Source organism: Stylophora pistillata, chromosome 10 (assembly GCF_964205215.1).
Source record: "Stylophora pistillata chromosome 10, jaStyPist1.2, whole genome shotgun sequence".
Lineage (NCBI taxonomy): Eukaryota > Metazoa > Cnidaria > Anthozoa > Scleractinia > Pocilloporidae > Stylophora > Stylophora pistillata.
Window position 1 is genome coordinate 17,796,956 of NC_142528.1, and position 15,546 is coordinate 17,812,501.

The window sequence follows — 15,546 nt, forward strand, 5'->3', positions numbered from 1 at the left end:
TTTGTTATTTGGTATTTTTCTCTCGGAAAACTTAGTTTTTAGAAGCTACTCTTAAATTTGAGAAAAAATAAAGTTTGTGTGTGTGTGTGTGTGTGTGTGTGTGTGTGTATGTGTGTATGTGTGTATGCATGCATGCATGTATGTATGTATGTATGTATGTATGTATATGAGAACGATCCTTCGCAGTAAAGCACTATTTGAGCAATAGTGAAAATCAGACCTGAAAAAAATTTCAGGCCTGTACGGGACTCGAACCACTGACCTCTGCGATACTAGTGCAGTGCTCTACCAATTGAGCTAACAAGCCAACTGGGAGCAGGCCATCAAATTAATTCGATATAAACCCGTAGATGATAAATCAAACAACAACAAACATATGAAACATATGTGTGAACTGCGGTTATAAGACGTATATGAGAACGATCCTTCGCAGTAAAGCACTATTTGAGCAATAGTGAAAATCAGACCTGAAAAAAATTTCAGGCCTGTACGGGACTCGAACCACTGACCTCTGCGATACTAGTGCAGCGCTCTACCAATTGAGCTAACAAGCCAACTGGGAGCAGGCCATCAAATTAATTCGATATAAACCCGTAGATGATAAATCAAACAACAACAAACATATGAGACATATGTGTGAACTGCGGTTATAAGACGTATATGAGAACGATCCTTCGCAGTAAAGCACTATTTGAGCAATAGTGAAAATCAGACCTGAAAAAAAAATTTCAGGCCTGTACGGGACTCGAACCACTGACCTCTGCGATACTAGTGCAGCGCTCTACCAATTGAGCTAACAAGCCAACTGGGAGCAGGCCATCAAATTAATTCGATATAAACCCGTAGATGATAAATCAAACAACAACAAACATATGAAACATATGTGTGAACTGCGGTTATAAGACGTATATGAGAACGATCCTTCGCAGTAAAGCACTATTTGAGCAATAGTGAAAATCAGCGCTGCACTAGTATCGCAGAGGTCAGTGGTTCGAGTCCCGTACAGGCCTGAAATTTTTTTCAGGTCTGATTTTCACTATTGCTCAAATAGTGCTTTACTGCGAAGGATCGTTCTCATATACGTCTTATAACCGCAGTTCACACATATGTTTCATATGTTTGTTGTTGTTTGATTTATCATCTACGGGTTTATATCGAATTAATTTGATGGCCTGCTCCCAGTTGGCTTGTTAGCTCAATTGGTAGAGCGCTGCACTAGTATCGCAGAGGTCAGTGGTTCGAGTCCCGTACAGGCCTGAAATTTTTTTCAGGTCTGATTTTCACTATTGCTCAAATAGTGCTTTACTGCGAAGGATCGTTCTCATATACGTCTTATAACCGCAGTTCACACATATGTTTCATATGTTTGTTGTTGTTTGATTTATCATCTACGGGTTTATATCGAATTAATTTGATGGCCTGCTCCCAGTTGGCTTGTTAGCTCAATTGGTAAAGCGCTGCACTAGTATCGCAGAGGTCAGTGGTTCGAGTCCCGTACAGGCCTGAAATTTTTTTCAGGTCTGATTTTCACTATTGCTCAAATAGTGCTTTACTGCGAAGGATCGTTCTCATATACGTCTTATAACCGCAGTTCACACATATGTTTCATATGTTTGTTGTTGTTTGATTTATCATCTACGGGTTTATATCGAATTAATTTGATGGCCTGCTCCCAGTTGGCTTGTTAGCTCAATTGGTAGAGCGCTGCACTAGTATCGCAGAGGTCAGTGGTTCGAGTCCCGTACAGGCCTGAAATTTTTTTTTTTTTTTTTTTTTCAGGTCTGATTTTCACTATTGCTCAAATAGTGCTTTACTGCGAAGGATCGTTCTCATATACGTCTTATAACCGCAGTTCACACATATGTTTCATATGTTTGTTGTTGTATGTATGTATGTATGTATGTATATCTGCCAAATTACTGACATTACAAGTTTTGTGTTCTGGCATGTGATGAATAAAGATCAAGAAGTTGGTTTTGCTCTATTTATTGATGTACTTTTTCATAGTGCTCACTCAGTATTGTTAACCACATCAGGCATTGTAAGGAAGTGTCTGTGAGGTAAACAATTTATTTGTTTCAATTTTCATCAAACTTCCATCCCTGGGGATTTGTGGAATATCATGAACCATTGCTTGCTTGATCAATATTACCAACTTTTATTAGTACTCTACAGTTAAAATGTCAAAATATAGCAAATTTCACAGTCGACAATCGTGTAGCTGCCACGGATGAGGATCATGCATAACAATAATAAATAAAAAAAGTGTGGAAGATTGAGTGACTGATTCAAATATATTTGTTATTTTGGAGAGTGACACAACATAAGTATTTAGAACTTTCTAGAATGCTTAGTCATGCTGACTTGCATGTATGAACTTTCTATGGAAACTTCTATAAATTTTCGTTAGGTTTTCCTGTTATGATGTAATAGTATCAAAATAGTTCACTGATATGTTGTAAGCTTCTGGAATGTTCCAGAATACTTTGTAAATGTATATAAGGACTTGGTCGTGTAGTAGAAGTAGTTGTTATTTTCATGAGTGACCCACTGTTTGTTAAGCAATACAAACAGAGAGAACTGCTGTGGAAGATTGTCAATTTCGAGGAACTTTTGAGAAAACTGTAAGTTTCTGTAGAGGTGAACTGAGATATACTTTGTAGACATAGTTATGATAGCAATATTACTATAAGCCCCCACTAGGAAATTATGAAAACACGGTGTATTTCCTACAAATAAATTCCCCAAGAAAATAATCTTTTTTTTACTTTCGAAAAAAAAGCTCCAAGAGATGTGCAACAGAGGAAAAGAAATAGTCTACTCACCGTGCCCTCAGCAGCCATCTTGAACATGAGCCTACAAAAAGTTATGGTCAGAGGTAAACGCTGTTGCTTGTACACTATATGTCCTCATACATGTAGTGTTTATTGTAATGTCCTTGACTCTTCGTGTAGGTTCGAAGAAAACGAAACAGTTGGAGATTTTTGACAGAATTTTATGTAAGACATGGCAGGTGGTGGAGAAGATCAAAGAAGATACCCTCGCAACTTAGAGGGAGTGCTGCAGTTTGCTCTTAATCATTCAGATGATCCCACGAATTCATCTTCCAGTGCATTCCAGGAAATGAGTGAGGAGGTACATGTTTCTTCTAGATTTTGAAGTACAATTCTCCATTTAGCCAGCATTAGCTCAAGATCTGAATAGCGATTCTTCCTTTTTATCTACTATACATTGCAAGGCAATTAAGTGTGATATCACAGCAACACCCCTAAATGATAAGCTTGTGTATCCTATTCGTTTTCTCTCCACTGCATCGGCTGGTATTGTGAGAAGTCCCAATGCAAGTACACCCTTGAACTCCCAAAATCTGATGGTTAATTTTCCCCTCTCGCTGCTGCAGATTTTCTCGTGAATTAATTACGACAATTTGGTGTTAGATCAAGATTATAACTTGATTACCTGATAAGTTTGAGTATTCTCATGACCTGTTTGCTGAATAATGTATGGATATTATAGAGAGAAGTTACTTTTAGATCATTTCTGGGTGTTTAAGATGTGGTAGACCTTCTAAAGCCAATTTTTTTTTAAAAAAAATTTAATGTCAAACTAAGCATTATTATTTTAACTATAGTTTCCTATAAAATATTGTAGTAAAATATTGAAACCAGTTATAAAATGTCAACATAAATAACTTCCAAAGAGTTTCTTGTAGCAAAGCATCCTGGTCCTTGAATTTAATAGTGTAAACATCTCCTGATTTTGGTTACACATAGAGATATTTGCTATCTGTCTGCATTTGAAACTACAATGCGAATGGAGCAAGATAAAAAGGAGAAGAGTCCGTGGGTGAAAGTAAAAAAGAAGCACAAAAAGTGAAGAAATTTGATGTAGAATGATGAAAGAGTCTCACTGAAACAGACAAAGGTTCATAGTTTAGGCAATCTTCGCTGCTTGCACTTGATCAGCAACCATTAAGTTCTGCTGTGGCAGGCATAAGTCACTTTGAAGCCCCTCTCTGTTTACGATTAGGTCAAGTGAACACGAAACAGTTTTTGCCAAAGAGTGCATTTTATAACCTTTCCATTGGTATATAGTTTATGGTGGTTATGCTTCAAAAAGTGCAGCAAAGTTTTTGTTCACTCGCAAAGTTCTACCTTAACCTTAAAGGGTTAAGCCCAGGTACTGGTATGACCACTAGGGTTGTGAGGTGTATAAAACAGGCATAAGCACCACAGGATCAGAGCAAAGATATTTGTTCTACTTGTGCTTGTTTTCATGCATGTATTAAGTGAGAACGTGATGCTGTAGGCATAAGCATCTACATAAAGATGCCAACCAAGCATTTTGAAGATTGGTGCGTGCTTATGCCCATGTTACCCACTCCTTGATGTCAGTTTGCCTTCGCTTGTGCTTGTTCTTGTTGTAATGATGTAGTGAACATTAGGCAGTAGTGAGGAGGAAAGTTAAGTCAGTGACAGTTTAGACCATGAAATTGTAAGTGATCAGATGAATGGGTCTGAAAAGGTAGGTTAAGACTTGACAGCTACCATCATATTAGTTGCTATGGTTAAATATATATAGTTGTCCTGTGCAAAACTGAATCTCGAAACTAAATTATCAACTTGTGTGACAAGTAAGCCATCTGTTAAAATTAAAATGCAAGAATAGTCATACAGAGATACCTCCTTTATCAATCAAAATCATTGTGCATGTAATTTTTTTGGAATTGTCACTAATTAAAGGTGTTTTTCCTTTAAGAGGAGAGAATGGCTCCACGAAGCAATAGCATCTATAGTTGAGGACACAGACATCAAAAGAATGTTGAAATATTTGCAAATCTTGGAAAAACCTCATGATACAAATAATGCTGATGATGACCTTGCTGAGAAAGAAGATGCATTTGAAGAGTTGTCCATGATTGTTGAAAATTTAGATAATGCAAATGGTATGTACATGTTGTGGTTCAATTTTATCCTTGGTTCAAATTTTATTTTCCTTTGTTCTTTGTCATGTTAATGTATGATAATGAGTTTGAAACAAAGGAAAGTAAAATTTGAACTAAGGATAAAATTAAACTACAACATACACACCAGTGTAAAGCCATTTACTCCCAACTGTTGAATTTTTTACTCACTCTCACTGGTAAAAGAGTAAATGAATGTTACATAATTATGTAAGAAACAGAAAAAATGAAGTCAGCTCTACAAAGAGCTTAATAATCAAATTATCTTGGTCACAATTTGGCCAAGCTCTAATTCCAGGTAACCCTTTAAACCTTAATAATGACCACCATCAAATTTCTCCTTAAGTAAGGCTGCTGAATCATTCGTTAAGATTGCGAGAGTAAAGGAAATGATCGCAAACCCAAGAAGCTTGTCAGTAGATGATTGTATAGCGAAGAGTATGGAGAACAGGGATACTGAATTTAGGGTTTGAAGGCCAGTTTATGCTCAACTTGCTTTCACCAAAAAAAAAAAAAAAAATCAAAATTTGTTGCCTTTTTCGGTTAATAGACAAGACAGTGCAATAATTGCACTGTCTTGTCTATTAGCTATTAATTGTAAATTAGTCATCAGTAAAATGAAAGTAGGAAGCTGAATCATTATCATTGTAATATTAACCCTTTGACTCCCATGAATGACCAAGAGAGAATTTCTCCTTACAATATCCATACAGTATCAAGCAGACAAGTGAAAGGTATCAGTCAGAGGAGGATTAGTTGATCCAGTTCCAAATTCTCCATACTAACACTATAAGAATTGTGTGGCAGACAGTAAGGAGAATTACGAATGAGATCTTGGCAGGGAAAGGGTTGTAACATAATTGGTAAAATAAGTATGTTGAATAACACTTTCTTTGACAAAATGTTATGTCATTTAACTATGTTACAGTAGACTATTAAGTATGGCCCCTTGCTTATTGAAAGGTGGGATTACGTATGCTGATTCCATTATATTAAATGTAAAGGCTACCATATTTAGAAGCTCATGGTAACTCATTTTTCACAGATTTTCACAAGATTGGAGGCTTTAAGGTTATGATGAAATGTCTCTCAGGGGAACACAGGTACACCATGTAAAGTTAGTTCTTATACAAGTTGCAAAATGACCTCTGTAACACTGGTGTAGTGCTCAGTACCAACTGGGCAAAAAGCCATATGGGAACCAGTCATTTTGTTGGTTTTTAATAAAATGGTGAATTGGTGAATAAATGACTATGAATAGATATATATCTTATTAACCAAGCGTGAGGGCCATACTGGGAGGATGTCAGCCCAAGGTCTTGACAGTACGAACTGAGCGCAGCAAGGTCCGTACAAAAAAGACAGAGGGCCGATATTCTTCCAGTATGGTTCCGAGCAAGCTTGGTTAATAAGAGATTTATTATACGACTGAAGTTCAAAGGGACATAAGTGCGGTATCATTCGGGACCATCTGGGACAGTGCCCAGTCCAATACTGAGAGAATATTGACCGGCAATAGAGCATTTTGATTGGTTGATTTTAGTTATTGGCCCTCTGACTGCCCGAGTCGTGTAATAAATGAAAATCATGAATTATGTGAACTGCGGACTAAGAAATAAATGTGAGTGATCATCACAGTAATGAACACTACTTATGCAATAGTAAATGTAATAGTAAAATTTATGCCAGTATGGGAGTTAAAGCCATGACCTCTGCAATACTGGTGCAGAGCCCTACCAACTGAGCTACCAAGCCAACTGGGAGCTGCTCATTATTTTGGTTCTTAAAAGGGATAGTGGAGTCACCTATAATGGTGTGCTGCTTCTTTACCTTCCACTGCACTATGTAATGGTATTATTGGTCCAAAATAATAGGACTTTTTACGTACTATTTACAATTATTGTAAAAATGAAAACATGACAGTAACAGGTATTAATAGTGATTCTGTTCTATTCATCTGTAGCTCTTTAAGATGGAGAGCAGCCGATATTATAGCAGTGTGTGTCCAGAATAATCCATACTGTCAAAAGGCAGCAATGGAAATGAACATCCTCCCAACACTTACTTCTTTGCTTGAAACTGACCAGTTGGATCAAGTGAGAATCAAAGCTTTGTATGCAATATCGTGTGAGTGTGACAAGCCTTTCAGGACTTATGATTGTTATAATTTTTTAAGCTTTTCAGCTTTTTCCGTTGAAGGGCTAACGCTCAAAACATCAGCTTTCATAATCGTAACAGTGGCCAATTTACCATTTCAACTTTGTTAATATATTCAAATTATTTCGTTACTCCCACCGACGCAGCCCCTAACAGTTTCTTTAGAAACTATCAGCCTTTTTTCAAAAAGAAATCAAGTTAAGCAATAGATTGCACTTTCTATCAGTTAACAGGTGTAACAACCTGTACAGGATGTTGATAGAACACTCCAAAAGTTTCAAAGTCACAGGTCTCTGTCCTGTGGTTTACAATTGTTTTGAGTGTTCTCCCAACATCCCTTGTGGGTCACTGTGCCTGGAAAACAATAGAAAGTGTGGTCTATTGCTTTTATACGATAAAAATGCATGCACCTTAGTGCCAACTGATTTTCAATTGCATAGGAAAATGAAAATGAAATTTCATTTTGGTTTTCCATTTTTGTTTTTTTGTTTTTCGTTTTTCACTGCACTGTTAAAAAAGAAATGGGACTTCAATTTTCGTTTTTCGTTATTTGTTTTCATATGGAATTTGGAAAATGGATTGCAAGTCAAGTGGCTATCTTTAAAACAAGGAATGGGGAATGGGTGAATGGGGAATCTTTAAAAGGAGGAATCCAATTTCATTTTTAACAGCACAGCAAAAAACGAAAAACAAACATTAAAAATTATAAACAAAAAACAAAAATTAAATTTCATATTCATTTTCCTATGAAGTTGAAAATCGGTTGGCACTAAGGTACACACATTGATAAACTTCCTTTTTCTACCACTACAATAAATGACTGGTCTTTGACCAATCACAGTACTTTGGCATCTTAGTTATTATGGATTCTAAAATTTACTATGTGAAATAAATTTATATGAAATGAAATTTGGGTGTAATACCTCTGAGCTGCAGTGTATAGTTTAATTAGCTAAGTTGACTTAAAAAAATTTTACAACCAAACTACCATTTAATTGGCCTCACACAAATGTGTGAAACTCACAGAGTTTCCAATCCAGTGCTGTTTAAAAAAAATGAACAATCCAGTTTACCCTTTGGGTTTAAACTTTTTTGGCCAAAATTTTTGTTATGGCTTTGCCTAATGTGCTAGTAAGTTCCTGGCTGGGAAGGGGAAATCTTTACTGGTTCCCTCTATGGGATAAGTTTTCTTTAAGTTCTGTTCATCTTTACATCTTGCCAGGTCCCAGTAATCAGAGGTTGCTGACAATCAGGCCAGGACACAAAGGGCTAGCAAGTCACTGCAACAGATCTAAGAGGCAACATGTTTGAGTGTATTACTACAATTATTGCACTTATTCAGACCAATTGAAATTGGTACAGCTTGCTGCAGAGGCAAAATTCTGTTGCAGAGAAAAAGAATCCCATTAATTAAAAGTTATTCCATGTTGCATTAAATGAATTTTCATTGCAACTTGTCACCCAGATGTGTTGCAATGTCCTGTTATTTATTGTGTCAAGGCCTTAAAACAACTGAGATACATGTACAGCTTAGTGCATCCACCACATTGTAAAAACTGTGACAACATTCCATTGTTACTTCCTGACAAAATTACACATGCAATCTTTTATTCATAGGTTTAACGAGAGATTTCCCTGAAGCAGAGGAGGCATTTTTAAAAGAGGATGGATTTTCAATGTTACTACGAGCAATGCAAGCAGAAAATGAGAAACTGATAACCAAGTCTGCTTTCATGATAAGGAATATGCTGGTAACAAATCCTACTCATAAAGGTATTGTTTAGATGCCCCTGTTCACTGTAAATGCTCATTAATTCTCACATTTATGTATTAAAATTGATATGCAACTGCAGTAGTTTTCTTTCTGATTTTACTATCTTACTTTTTTTGTGTAGTTGCTGTTGTTTTATTGTGGACCAAGTTTTCTAAATTACATGGAAAATAATTGTGGTTGTTAACCTTGCGATGTAGCTTTGACCTGAAGCACCTCTTGCTTTAGGTAAGGTTATTTACTTCGTTATTGATTGGTTTGCATTTTCTGCAGAAACTTTTTTCAAGATGGGCTTTACTGAGTTGCTTGCTGGTTTATTACGGGGTCCTCAGAATTCTGCTCGTGTACACGTAATAAATCTGTTCAAGAATTTTGTGATGAACTATCCACCAGCCATAAATGAGTGCCAAAGAACTGAATTTGATTTGGAGAGACTTCTGTCGTCTATTAGTAAATCCAGTATGGAAGATGATCCAGTTGCACATGAGGTAAATATTGCAATATTTCTACTCAGAAACACTTCATATCTTTTAGTCTCCAGTATTAGTGGCAGTATGTTAGCATACATTCATTGGTGTATTATTCTCACATGCACTGCTGTTCTATGGCACTTGATCAATAAAATCGTTTTTATTGTAGGCATAGATTGCTAGATACAATGAGAGCAGGCAAAGATCACTTGAGTACTTTCTATTGCAAATTCATTCTGAGAATGCAGTCATTGAAGGAAGGGAAATGGAAATGGTGTCTGAATTTGTGAAGTCTGTCTGAGCTTTTTTTATTACTATTACTGAAAATAAGGATGTCCTGCAAGTCAAATGTCCGACATGACAGTTATCAACCTAATGACAAGCTTGCGGCTAATTTCCATATCTGACTATGACACCCTCAAGTGCATTAATGAGATCTGCAACAGGCATCCCACATAATTAAAAGGGAATTTTGATATGTGATGATAAGTTCAGTATATTTTAATTTTACTTTGTATGCAAGATTATTCTGTGTAATGTTTGTCTCATGATTCTCAAGTACAATTATTTACTACCCTGTTTTATCCTTTGGATTAAACATACAGTTACTGTTGCAGTGATTAAAATTCCATCAGTACCCAGCTTATAAAATTGATAGAATTTTTATTCGTTTATTTGTAGGATATGATCCTTGATTGCAAGGAATTGCTGAACATATGCTTCAACAAATAGAAGAATTCTCAGCCCAGTTCTGGAAAGAGTTTTAGATAATTTAATGTAAAACATACTTTCATAGTGCAGTAACTATTAGTTTTTGGGCCCCCATTCCGAAAAGCACCCCCTTTCTTATAAGGGCCCCTCTTTTATGAGTGCCCCTCTCAAATTTGTTTCTGACAATTAGTGCCCCTATTCTATTAAGCATTCCTACTGAGTAAACAACCTCTTATAAGTGCCCCTATTCTGTTCTATATGGCATTTTTGGTATTTTTACCTACATTTAAATAAAGTTATCTGGTTATCAAAATTAGAGTTGTTTCACAAATTAGGTTGTTTTGTCGGTAGATTTGAGATGTAAGAACAAATAGTGGTGCACAAATAATGAACTGTTTGTGTGATGTGGGCCTGATGTAGGCCCTTGCCTCTTTAATGTATTTGTTACAGTCTCCAAATGTGGTGACCGTTATAATAGATCGTCACGCAATGCGTGACAAGCCCCCCAAAATAAAAAAAATTCTAGTCTTACACTAGTCTCGATCTATGCTCCACCTTTTAAGATCTATTTTAAACATAACTTTTCGATGAGCTCTTTATGCTGTGGGAACGTTTCAATCATCTTGTCTCTTTCGCCAATTTCTAAGTCTTCATAGTTAAACCCTGGCCCAGCTGCCTCACTGAACACGCAAAAGCCATTCTTGTCTTCAAGCTCCAAAGCAAACCACACGTTCTTTGGCACATGACAGTGCAATCTGGCTTTATCATCCTTCAGTGGGTCCCCGATAGTTTTCGTCTGGTATCTGCCATCCTCGTGTATCATGTGCAAGATGATATGGCTGCCTATGTGATGGAAATATGTCTCCCCAGACTTCATTTTATGCCAAGCGTTAATGTCTGATCCCCTCAGGAGAAGATAAATCACGGAATAGGCATCCCTCACTGGGCGCCCGGAGTCATCCAAGGGTTGGACTTTAGATGTTGCATTCAGGGATTCCACGTAATATCCTCCAAGTGGAAGCGGTTTAAGGTTCAGAGATCTTATATACTCGTCCGCCATGGCGGTCTCGTTTCCTTCATCATGTAATTCTCAGTCTAGTGTCCTTATCCTCAGTCTCTCAATCGTGTAGCGTGCATGATGCATATCATAAACTATGGCACACAATCAAACCCGAAGCACCAAATCGAAGAGTCGCCCTGACGGATTCCCTCTCTTGTTTAGGTCACACCGGAATGTCTCACTCACAGTAAATAAAGAAGACTCTTACGCATTCAGGGTGAGGATTTTCTCGAAAGAAACAAAAAGATTTTGAGTGGGGTAAAATATAGCACCATTTTATGACTAGAAATGGAAGACGAGGATGTAGTTTTGTCAAATTCACCCTTGCACAAGTATCTCAACGAAATCGGTTTTAATGACTTTGAAGACGCGAATGGTCAGAAAAAGCAAGAAGAACTTGGAAAGAACAACCATGGTTCAACATGGAGCTACAAAGACGGTCTCCTTCTGTTTTCACAGACCGTATTTGAGCTTGTTCGGTATATTTACAGCTCATCTTTGTCGTGGTTTGTGTTAGTACCCTCAGTGGATGATATTGAAACTTTCAGGAATGACTACATTGCGGCCGTTTATGAATCACAAACACTGAAGAAGGATGACATTAGGTTTTTATCCCAGTTTGATCCCAAACTCTTTGTTTGTGGCAAATCGAGCATGCACAGTGGCTTTGGCGAATGGAGATCTTTTGCTTATGGAAACTACATTTTGTCCTTTCTTTTGCTGGCTATTTCTGCGCTACTGGCAAAGATCGATGGTGTTGTTATTCCTTCTGTTTTTATATTTTTGGTGATACTCTTTGTGTCTGTTGCCAAAGTTTTACAGCGATATTTCTTCGTCCTTCAACACCGAAGAAATTTAGCTGCATTGAGACGGTTCATTAGGCAAACAAAACAACTGAGTCTCCTGGTGAAAAGATCTTTAAACCTCATTCAAGAAATAGAACTAACATTAAAAGGTTATACCATGATAGGCCCAATGATGCCTGCATTTTTTTCAGAAGGTGGTGAAAACTTGACAGAATCAGTGATTTTTCCAGAATTAAGAAAGGATATTATGGAAAATACCGAGCCTGTATTGTTGTCAATACAGAATTCTGCTAAGAAGCTACTCCTTCATTTTCCTCTCCCAAGGGAACTTGCTAAGATTTTTACATACTTTTCAACAGGATCCATTGGAAATCTGCATGTAGGAATCAAGAAAATTGTATCGGATGACTTGACCAAAAAAATGTCATTGCAGGGCTTAAAAAATGTGGCATCATTACTTTCAAGCCTGCAGTCAGAATTCCTCAGTAGATTCTTGCTTTGTTTATCACCTGAAGCAAGTGATGGTAACTTAAATGAGTTATACATTAAACTCTTCAAAAACGTAGACAAGATATTTGGAATTTCCTCGAAAATGATAGAATGTTCTGTAACATCAATCAAGAGAAGTTATCATGTACATGAAAGTTATTGCTTCATAAACAAAGCGTCAGAGAAGCCTCCTGTGAAGCCCCGTGTCAATCAGACAGCAAGTGCTCTTCATGTAGCTCTCCATAGCATACAACGTCACCTTCAGGTTGGAATTTTGAGAGTACAGTCTCTTCAAAAGGAAAAATACAAATGGTCAGAGTCTAAGGGAGATCATGAACCTAAAGCCAAGCATTCATTCCCTGCAAATTTAGAGGTAGCATTTCAATGGCTAAAAAGTGATCTTGATTCCGCATTAACTTGTTGGCAGGAGGGAGAAGCATTCTTTAGCAAACTTCTAGGTAAGGAACCTACTGTAAATCAGAACAGAGATTCTTTTGACACCATGAGTGATGAAAGTTTGGAAGAATTACATGATCTTTGTGCACTGGAACTGAAAGAGGATGTTGAAGAGGTTGATAAGGTGTATGAAGCTTTTTCTGATCCTTGTGAAGAAGTTGCCATTGGCCACCAAACTCCAAATGTTGAGGATGTCAAAAAAGAGCTGAGAGAAGCAAGGGAAAACAAGCGACTGTTACAAGAACTCAAGACTGTTTTGCTTTCAAAGGCAAAGGATCCACTCATTGGCACTTCAGGATTTGTGCAACCTGCAGTGAAACAACCCATCAACACTGTAAGCAAAACATGGCCTTGTGATGGCCCAGGTGGAATTAGTATGCAGAAAGAAGAGACAAAAAACTGCTTCAATTTGAATGACTCTAGTCCTCAAAAATGGCTGTCCTCAAATGAGGTACACAATCAGCTGTCTGCTCTGCATTCAAATGAGCATCCTATTGGACACCCCATGCTGTTGGGAACTTTCCCTTCAGTGGCTGTTTCAGTTGCTGCTGCAGCAGCTGCACATGGCAAAGCTATGGGACTGAATGAGGATACCTTTTGTAGTGAAGATACTGAATAAAAAAAACTTCCAATCCTTACAATTGGCCATTAAACCACTAAGAAACCTGTTGTTTGGGGGAAGTTTGCTTTAGAAAGCATATAATTTTTGTCTCTCCTCTCAACAGTGAATAATTTAAAATTATGATATCAACCATTAACTATGCTCTGAGATTCCAGAAAGTAGCCTATAACTGTTTTTAAATTTGTCTTCAAGTGAAGTGGTGGCTATTTGTCAGATGATAAAGTCTCATTCTGTTTTCATCTATTTCTGGGTGATCCATTCAAACTAATAGGAACTACAAAGAAATGCACTTTAAGTAAGGATCAGCCCAGTAGCTGTTTGTTAACCACACATACTGGTTGAGACTATTTGATGGGTGCACAGCCAGATCACTGAGTGGAGAAGTTTTGACTCCTCTAGCATCATTTCTGTCATTTACCTCAATATGTGCTTACACTGAAAATTAAGGTTAATGTTCCACAATGACTATGCCAAAATGAAATTACTTTTCACTGAAACAAAAACCCAGTTGACACTCCTTCAAAAAGAGTCCATGGTCCAGTAAACGCTCTTCAATTTGGCCAAATGTTGAGCCTGCTGACACTTTGTAAAGGAAATAGGTTAACCCTTTATCCCCTAACAGCGACTAGCATCTAATTTTTCCCTACAATGTCCCCCCTGAATCACACATTGAGGTCATGAGAATAAAGAAAACAATCAACAACTATAGATGCTCTTGACTGATAAACAAATTCTCCTTATCAGCACCTCAGGAAGTCTATAGAGAAAAGTATGGAGAATATGCACACTCGTGTTAAGGTGTAAAGCGTTCAATTGACGCTACTTCATTGAGTTCACTTACCACAGGTGAGGTGCGCGGCCATGTGCACCTTGACGCTCTCAAACGGCAGATTATTTCTGGCCCAAGCTTCGCCAGTAATGAAAATCGAAACGTTCTCTTGAATGAAGACATCAACCCCCTTTTTATTTATTTTTTTCATTATTGTATCTTTTAAGTTTTTTTCAAGTATCCTTTTTTAACATTACCTTATAAGCCTTAGCATATTCTTAATTTTTTATTTTTTAAAATTACCTTATAAACCTTAGCATATTCTTAATTTTGGTATTTTAATCTTAGTGCTTATGTATGCTTCTATACATCTACATATACAAATTATTATAATTATTTTTTTTTCATTTTATCTTATCCAAATGTCTTTTTAGTCAGAGGACCACCCTCAAAACCACTCAATGTGATGGGAGTATCCTCTTTAAATATTATTATTTCAATTTTCTCCAGTTCTCGGGTGTTCCACTGGGTAATGTTGTTTGTGTCTCGGCAACTTCCCATAGCTCAGAGACACAACACTTTTCACAACAGATGAGCAGTTCCCAAGGATGGCCAATAATTGAACACTTCCAAGGAAGTCATATTATTATAATAATTATTATTATTAAGTTGTCTTTATTGAGTAGTAAAACCGTTTCAGCAATTTTGGGGCAATTTGATAAAAAAAAAAAAAAAAAAAGAATGGATAAATCGCTATTCAGGAGATAAGGGACTGTAAAACGTACTGCGCTATCTTCCAGATAAAGATTTATCTAGTGGATACCATTATCCAACTTTTGAACAACCATGGCCTGGAACCTGCTAATGCAACCTTACATCAATGTTATATCAAATTACTTGATATTCATAACAATTCTTTGTTCATGAGGGCAAATAGTAAATGATAAAGATTCAACAGTAAATGCATTCTTAGTCAAGGTTAAAACAATCTATGAAAAAGAGCAGCAAACCAAAATCAGATGACTAAACACAACAAAAAAAGGAAAAATTAAATTATGTTGGCGATTAGTTTTTCTTTATGTTGTTTCTCGAACCCATAGTACCCATAGTGTTTCTGTGATTTGTTTGTTTTCACTTTGTTTTATTATTATTATTATGATAACTGTAAACTGGAAGTGTAGAAAACTATGCACTCTGTATTGTTTTTGTAAATTGTCAAGTATTCACTCGTGTTAATTAGTTAAAAAAACGATAAGAAAAAACAACCACAAA

General features: G+C 36.8%; 4 protein-coding genes and 1 long non-coding RNA gene across 5 annotated transcripts in view; 3 read left to right on the top strand and 2 right to left on the bottom strand.

Moving 5' to 3' along the window:
• Positions 1–2,867, bottom strand: part of LOC111321871 (sorting and assembly machinery component 50 homolog) — a 21,106-nt gene extending 18,239 nt beyond the window's left edge. The window contains exon 1 of the mRNA XM_088735440.1: positions 2,826–2,867. Coding sequence (XP_088591566.1) covers positions 2,826–2,852 — 27 coding nt within the window. The 5' untranslated portion in view covers positions 2,853–2,867. The remainder of the gene's footprint in view (positions 1–2,825) is intronic.
• LOC148722076 (uncharacterized) overlaps positions 1–15,546 on the top strand; it is a 153,159-nt gene that overhangs the window by 133,864 nt on the left and 3,749 nt on the right. The gene's annotated exons all lie outside the window — the stretch shown is intronic.
• On the top strand, positions 2,469–10,603 carry LOC111321926 (hsp70-binding protein 1). The gene is made up of 9 exons (XM_022924938.2): positions 2,469–2,624; positions 2,783–2,878; positions 2,955–3,135; positions 4,759–4,945; positions 6,009–6,066; positions 6,927–7,090; positions 8,738–8,893; positions 9,165–9,379; positions 10,043–10,603. The coding sequence occupies exons 3-9, from the start codon at positions 3,007–3,009 to the stop codon at positions 10,091–10,093; spliced, it is 960 nt and encodes a 319-aa protein (XP_022780673.1). The 5' UTR covers positions 2,469–2,624; positions 2,783–2,878; positions 2,955–3,006; the 3' UTR covers positions 10,094–10,603.
• LOC111321927 (uncharacterized) lies at positions 9,502–11,168 on the bottom strand. The gene has a single exon (XM_022924940.2). It carries the CDS (start codon positions 11,130–11,132, stop codon positions 10,638–10,640), a length of 495 nt encoding a protein of 164 aa, XP_022780675.2. The 5' UTR covers positions 11,133–11,168; the 3' UTR covers positions 9,502–10,637.
• LOC111321939 (vezatin) lies at positions 11,232–15,507 on the top strand. The gene has a single exon (XM_022924961.2). It carries the CDS (start codon positions 11,421–11,423, stop codon positions 13,500–13,502), a length of 2,082 nt encoding a protein of 693 aa, XP_022780696.2. The 5' UTR covers positions 11,232–11,420; the 3' UTR covers positions 13,503–15,507.